At 38.9% G+C, this 7,767-nt stretch overlaps 1 protein-coding gene across 1 annotated transcript; it reads right to left on the bottom strand.

Annotated features, from left to right (window-relative positions):
• Positions 1-1,520: 1,520 nt before the first annotated feature.
• On the bottom strand, positions 1,521-7,410 carry LOC121305431 (scavenger receptor cysteine-rich type 1 protein M130-like). The gene is made up of 3 exons (XM_041237085.1): positions 7,243-7,410; positions 3,013-3,288; positions 1,521-2,027 (listed from the first exon to the last, which is right to left on the bottom strand). Exons 1-3 carry the CDS (start codon positions 7,271-7,273, stop codon positions 1,954-1,956), a joined length of 381 nt encoding a protein of 126 aa, XP_041093019.1. The 5' UTR covers positions 7,274-7,410; the 3' UTR covers positions 1,521-1,953.
• Between the last annotated feature and the right edge of the window lie 357 nt (positions 7,411-7,767).

Consider the following 7,767-nt stretch of genomic DNA (forward strand, 5'->3'; position numbering starts at 1 on the left):
AAATAATGTACATTTCAGAGTTATACAAAAAGCCCTTTTTCAGGGAACAAGTAGTGGGTTAACAACTTACAGCTGTTCTGCAGCAATGGAAGTAAATTAAGCCTTGAAAGTTGATGCTAACAATTCCTACAGGTGTCCCAACTTTTGTTCATTACTTACAAACCCTCTGTCTGTATAAAAGCAGTGTTGGAACAGACTGTGTTACTACACCCTCTTAAGCATTATTTAGACAATATTGTACTGCAGGAAGTAGTATATTGCTATCATAATGGCGAGAAAAAGGCAATTAACAAAGGAAGACAGACTGACCATTATAACCCTTAAAAGTGTAGGTCTTTCCTTTAGAGAAATTGCAAAAAAAGCCAAGGTGTCAGTGAGTATAGTTTCCTACACCATCAAAAGGAAACTCTGACAGGAAGAGGTCTGGCAGACCCAAAGCCACAACAGAATCAGAAGACAAGTTTCTGAGAGTCAACAGCTTGCGTGATAGGTGGTTCACAGGACAACAGCTTCAAGCACAGCTTAACACTGGTCGAAGTAAGCAAGTCTCAGTTTCAACTGTGAAGAGAAGACTTCGAGCTGCAGGTTTGACAGGTCGAGTGGCAGTAAGAAAGCCATTGCTAAGATGGCAAAATAAGAAAGAGAGGCTTGCCTGGGCCATGAAGCACCACCAGTGGACTACTGAAGACTGGAAGAAGGTCTTATGGACCGACGAATCAAAATTTGAAATCTTTGGTTGATCATGCAGGGTTTTTGTACGCTGTCGAGTAGGCGAAAGGATGGTTCCTTGGTGTGTGACACCAACTGTCAAACATGGATCGGCGACTTGTACAGAGTGGCACCCTGAACCAAAACGGCTACCACAACATTTTGCAGCGCCATGCAATACCCTCTGGTATATGTCTAGTTCGTCAGGGGTTCATTCTACAGCAAGATAATGACCCAAAACATACCTCCAGGCTATGTCAGAACTACCTTAGAAGAAAAGAACAAGACGGTAGGCTTCAAATCATAGAATGGCCAGCACAGTCTCCAGACTTAAACCCCATCGAGCTGGCTTGGGATGAACTGGACAGAAGGGTGAAAGCAAAGCAACCTACAGGTGCAACACATTTGTGGGAACTTCTGCAACAGTGTTGGGAAGAACTTTCCGAACAACATTTGATTTCCATTGCAGAAAGAATGCCACCAGTGTGTTCGGCTGTTATATCTGCAAAAGGTGGCTACTTTGATGAGGCCAAAATTTAGATTAAATTTTGTTAAACAAAACGATTCCATGATTTCTTCTTTATCTCCAATTGCTTATTTGTTCTATGGTTTAATTTCAGAGTACATTGAGAAATTAAACTGTGTAAATTTTCAATAAAAACTGGAAAAATTGAGGTGTTCTAAAACTTTTGACCGGTAGTGTATATATATATATATATATATATATCTATTTATAATTTCTTATTATAAGTAAGATTATTATAAGTAAGATTATTATAAGTAACTTATAAGGGACTAGTATAAGTATTTTTTGTTATTATTAGTTCTATTTCACTATCACCATCCTGAATTATTTATGTTTCATTCTTGTTTTGGCTTTGAATTTCTCTCTGATATCATTAGTGGCAATAAACACACATTATTTGGTAACCTTTGTTTTTGGCCCTTTTAAATGTTCTAGATTGAAGTTAAAGTCTATGTCATTAAAGAGAATGGCAGATGTGTTATTGTGCTGGCAGTCCGTTACAAAACCTTCTTACCTGAACACACAACAGCAGCTTCCATCTCATGATCACAGTGCTGTTCTGAATTCTGATTTCTGGCAACTGGTAACTGAAGATTCTGTCCCGTTACATTGTAATTTGCTAAGCCAGATTTGTCTGGTCCCCTGGTCAAATCGTGTCCCCCTTTCAGTAGACAGAGGCTCACCACAGCCCAACGATCGACAGACCACCCGAGCATCATTCAGGTCCCAGCCTTCAGTGCACAGCGCCCCCCACTGGTTATTGTGATGAACTTCAATATTGAGACTAGATCTCCTGAGGATGAGAATACATTCCAATATTCAACCACTTAAAATATACTGAAAAAATATTCTATTTGTATTTAAATATGATAGACATATATTCTAAAAACATGCCAAACACATTTAGCAATGGATAAATGTATTTTAAATGGAAACCATTACTTAGATCTGTCTGTAAATCATTTTAATATGATACTAACACCTCATTTGTTGTCTTAAAACACCATAATTTGCATTAAACTACTCACTGTATTCCTTATTTTATATTGTTCTGTGCATACAGTTGATGTGTCATGGTCGCCTTTTTCAGTGTTGAATTTACAGCTGAGGGATTTAAGATACCGATATACTTGTTATTAAAAAACAAACAATATGACCCTTGTGAAAAGTGTCTGGAGCTCTGCACACGAAGAGGAGCTTCTGTGTAAATGCATTGTAAATAGCGTCTTTATTGTAGGGTAGCTGACGCTCCTGGGAGAGATTGTCTGCTGTGGATAATTAGCAGGTCGGTGTGTTGCAGATTTAAAAAGGTCCCGTTAAAAAGGTCCTGACTGGAAAATCCTCTGATCGCAGTGAGAGTGACCCGGGATCAGAACATAAAATAAAGCGAAACCCACAACGGGCGTGCGAGTAGCCCGGAGTCGGGGTGTGTTAATACATTGAACACTATTTCAGGGATTTCAAATTCTCTTAAAAGTCTAGCGAGGTGAATAAGGGGGATCTCCGTGCATTAGGGAGTAGCGCAGGCTGTTTTCACGGCATTTTTTGTACAGTGTTAATTTCGCTTTTATGTACGGTGTGTGTGTGTGTGTGCGTAAATAAACCTGCGCGCCTGCGTGTTTCAACTTCAGCCTTCGTCTCGATCTCCTGTCTGCCACTCCTATGGTAAACTATGGGAAAATACCCCAATTAATGTTTAATTGAGGCTCTCAAAACAAATGCATATCGATAATAATCATTAATCAACGGAGTGTTGCATCTCTGCAAACCAGTCTCACCGGCACATTCCACGCCAGCGTCTTTCTCCTGGTCGCAATTGGCTGTTTTCCCGGTGCAGTTCACTCTGCTAAACCAAACTTTCCCGGTCCCTTTCCCAAACCTGGAGCTGTCGCTTTCAGCAGATTTAGCAAAGCCGCAGTCCAGAAACTTGCAGACGGCTTTGGCATCGTTCAGGTCCCAGCCGTCTCCACACACCGTGCCCCATTCACCCTGGTGATAGAGCTCCACTCTCCCTGAACAGCTGTCTCCACTCGCCACACGCAGGTTGGTGCTGCCTGGCAATCGGGACACAAACGTTAAAGGGTTAATCATAGGCGAGGAGCAGGGAGAAGAGTTTGGTATGACTCTGAGATCACTTTCTTAGATTCATTTTCTGTCCCAGCATACCCTCCAACATCTGACAAATGAAAATAGGTACACTGTATTGACAATAATCATAATAATAATAATAATAATAATAATAATAATAATAATAATAATAGTCAGAGCACATTTAAGGCAGTTTGGTTTTTAAATAAAAACTACAGAATCGATCAGAATTCTGATCGATTTTCAGAATCGATCAGTGTTAATTTTATGGAGGGAGTTTAGTATAAGTATTTATCTGTATTGTGATTTGGTATGGTTTTGTTTCACAACAAAGCACTATATCTGTTTGTAAATTTCATAGAAGAGTATACCACACTAAAGCATTTGTCCCTGTCAGCCTATTCCGGAGAGCATGGATTTCAGAATCCAGCCCACAGCAGGTGGTGTAGTCGACGTTGTTTGAAGAATGATTTCAGTTTTGTAAAAAAAAAAAAACTCAGAATTAAAAGAGAAACAATTGTCTATCTCGATAATACTGTGTTGAGTTCCGGTCACCTCGCCACAAAAAGGATATTGCTGCTCTAGAAAGAGTGCAAAGAAGAGCCACCAGAATTAACCCAGGTTTAAAAGGCAAGAAGACTACGCAGACCTGATTCAAATACTGCACATTTTAAAAGGTATTGACAATGTTGACCCAAGGGGGACTTTTTCAACCTGAAAAAAGAAACTAGGACCAGGGGTCACAAATGGAGATTAGATAAAGGGGCATTCAGAACAGAAATTATTTTTACACAGAGAATTGTGGGAGTCTGGAACCAACTCCCCAGTAATGCTGTTGAAGCCGACACCCTGGGATCCTTCAAGAAGCTGCTTGATGAGAATTTGGGATCAATAAGCTGCTGACAACCAAACGAGCAAGATGGGCCGAATGGCCTCCTCTCGTTTATAACCTTTCTTATGTTCTTAAAACAAGGTGCTGAGGGAACAAGACCATGCACTAACAAAAAGACAGCTCTCTACCAGTAATATTAAATGATCCTTGTTTTATGAAGTAGCTTTTGCTCTTTTGATTGTATGTATTCCTAAATGTTAGCGCTTTGAAACAACGCTAGATTGATTCAGAAATTTATTCAGAGAGCATTCATCCAATGCAAATCAGCCCAGTGCTAACACAGGATGAAATCAATCAATCAATCAACCTTTATTTTATATAACGCCTTTCATAGTGGAACACCATCACAAAGCTCTTTAGAAGATGCAATAAATACAAGACAACCCATAATACTTCAAATAGAGAAATGCATAATACATGATACAGTGGGAAAGAGGAAATAAATGCATAATACATTATATACAGTGGAAAGTACATAACACATGAAATAATACATTAAATACAGTGTAAAGTCATGATAGTAACATAATACATGAAATAGTAACAGCAGCTAATAGCAGATATTAGGCTTAAGGAGCAAGGAAAGCAAGCGAGAGCACACACACACACACACACATCTTATTTGCTTTTTAACTTTGCAATTGTATTTACACGTAGGGGGGAAAAATGTCTGTTTGTGTTTTAGTAATGACTTTGTTTCCCCTGTGAAGTTAAGCCATGTCTTTGAAAAATGTCTTTACATAACTTATTATAAACGTGATCTAATATTTTTTTTAAATGCATTACCTTATTTGAAAGCAATCAAGAATAGTTTCCTGAATGGTTTTCAAATAGTCTTTCAAAGTAACATCTGTAAAATACCTTTTCAAATTGCTGCACTTTGTATAACACTTTGTACAAGGACGAGTGGCATGTTTGTATTCATTTTGTAGATGAAATACGTGACCTTCGCTTCACAGAAGTAAGAACAGGAAACCACACTTCAAGGGGTTGCATAGTTTGTTCTTTTTAATTTATGTTGTCATTTCCAAATAAGCAAAGTACAGAGGCCAGGAATAAGGCAGCAACACATTTACACATTTTGTGAATGAGATCAGCAATCCTGATCTGTTTGATTGCAGCCCAGTTCTAGAATCTGGTTTTTGGGAGTTCTAAGAAGTGGGCTTGGGATGCCGTCACTGGGATAGGTTGGAGATAGCCCATTCACGCTCAGTGGGGTTCATGTCTGAAAGCTGGAAATAAATCCCATTGAGAACAACTATCATTCAACGCTGTGAAACCACCTCAATAAACACACTCATACAGATTCTGTGCCAGGAAGGCACTATAATCCTGCAGACCTAGACTGCAGATGTTGTAAGCACATTGCTGCCTTGCGTGACGCATTGCTGTACCACATATATTAACCCAACTCATATTGTGCCAGTGCTGTATGTGGCTCATGAATAAATGGATGTTCTCTCCAAACGTTTGCATCTACTTGTTTGTAGTCCCTGCATGTGTCTCATTTCATTTCTGATAACGATCTTGCACTCAATACCAGTGTAAAGCAGCAATATTAAAGTCATCTATCTTTGTTTGCTCTTGCTGGTATCTGGTTTCATGGAAACGTACTTAATCACCGGTCAATTTTATCAATGCTTTGAGTGAAGGCGTCAGCTAAATGACTAATTAATAATAATAATAATAATAATAATAATAATAATAATAATAATAATAATAATAATAATAATAATGTTTCTTAGATGATAAAAATAAATATTTTAGTAATATTCCTGATGTGTGTCTCAAAAGAGAGATGCGGGTCAAAGATCACAACCAAATTTCTCTTTCTTTTTTTTTAAGTTCATAAGCGACCAAGACATGTTATTTTGTTGTTTCCGAGATGCCAGAATAATCATTTCTGCTTTATCTGAGTTTAGGGTTAAAAAGTTTTCAAGCACCCTATTTACAGTCGAGATGTCACCCTGTTTCAGTGATAAATATAGCTGTGTATCATCAGTGTTACAATGAAAATCAACCTCATAGACAAGCATAATATTGATCATAGGCAGAGTATTCAAAGAAAACTGGGTTGGGTCAAGAACTGAGCCCAGTGGGATCCTTTGACAAGAAAGAGGTCTCCTCCTCTACTGTAACAAACTGCGACCTGTTTGAGAGATCGGATCGAAACCAAGACAAAATACAACCTGACAGCCCCGACCAGATTTTCAAGGCGATCAATTAAAACAGAATGACAAATGCAGCGCTTCAATCTAATAGCATAAGAACCAACGGCGTGTCGGATAACAGGACATCATTAACCACTCTAACAAGTGCTGTCTCCGTGCTATGATAAGGCCGAACCCCAGACTGAAATTTCTCATGTGTTATGAACTGCAAGAAATGTGTTAAGTTGCTCGGCAACTCCTCTTCCTAAAACTTTAGACAGAAATGGAAGCTTTGAAATAGACCTGCAGTGATTAAGAACATTGTGATCTGAGATTGTGAACATTTGTTGAGCAGTGGTTTTGCTGTTGCAGTCTTGAAAGAGTTAGGAACACTACCTGATAAAAGAGAGCTATTAACAACATTTAATGCTGTGGTATTTATTTTGGAGAATAAAACATAACGACATGTTCTCTCCAGTGTGTTTAAAATGGAAGGTTTCTAACTTAAAAACATCGCACGACAGTAAACTGAAGGTGCATTTCTTACTGTTGCCAAACAGTTTTTTTTAAGCCCAAATAAACTTTTTGTCGTCTTTTCTGTTTTTTTTTGTTTGTTTTGCATATTGATGGTGTACATGTTTAAGGTTACCACACTAGCAGTGTTTATCCCAGAGACAGAGTGGAAGTTATAAAATGGAAGGACTTATTTATTGTACAGTGAGCACACTAAGGTCCCATTCCTGCCCTATACTTGTGCTGCCATTGCCCCTTCAGTGTACCATTGCAGTGTCACACACTGAGCATTCAAATTCAGAGCTGTCATAACATGACAAGTCGATCACAAAGTAACAATTTTCAAATAAAACCAAAATACTTACAGAAAAGTAGAGTCAGGATTATTGGCATCATCTTGGTCTCTCGAAGTTCAATTGAAACTGAGGGATTAGTGGGTTATTGTCTCAATGTTTAGAGGAAGGAAGCAAGTATTTATAAAGTGGTACATCTGTCAGATTCACAGCTAGGGTACCGGACCTGACATTTTCCTTCATCACTGTAACCTTTTTTTTGGGTGGAGTGAGCAGAACGGAAGGAAGCGAGAGCAAGGGGGGAGGCGAAGGGGGAACAAGGCTACCGCCACCAAAGGCGAAGTCTATTCTTTACTGTTTACTTTAATTACCAAATGATTTGGCTTGTGTGCGTAACCCATAATGGGCAGTAATAATCATGCAGGGTTCGAGCCTGATCTTCCCGAGTCATTGTCTCTATTGAGGTTCTCTGTGGTGTTCCACAGGGCTCCATTCTAGGTCCCTTGCTGTTTTCATTATAGATTCTACTGTTAGGTGACATTATCCACAGACAAGGAGTGAACTTCCATTGCTATGCTGGTGATACTTAGCTATATT

Source organism: Polyodon spathula, chromosome 43, assembly GCF_017654505.1.
Source record: "Polyodon spathula isolate WHYD16114869_AA chromosome 43, ASM1765450v1, whole genome shotgun sequence".
NCBI classification, from domain to species: Eukaryota; Metazoa; Chordata; class Actinopteri; order Acipenseriformes; family Polyodontidae; genus Polyodon; species Polyodon spathula.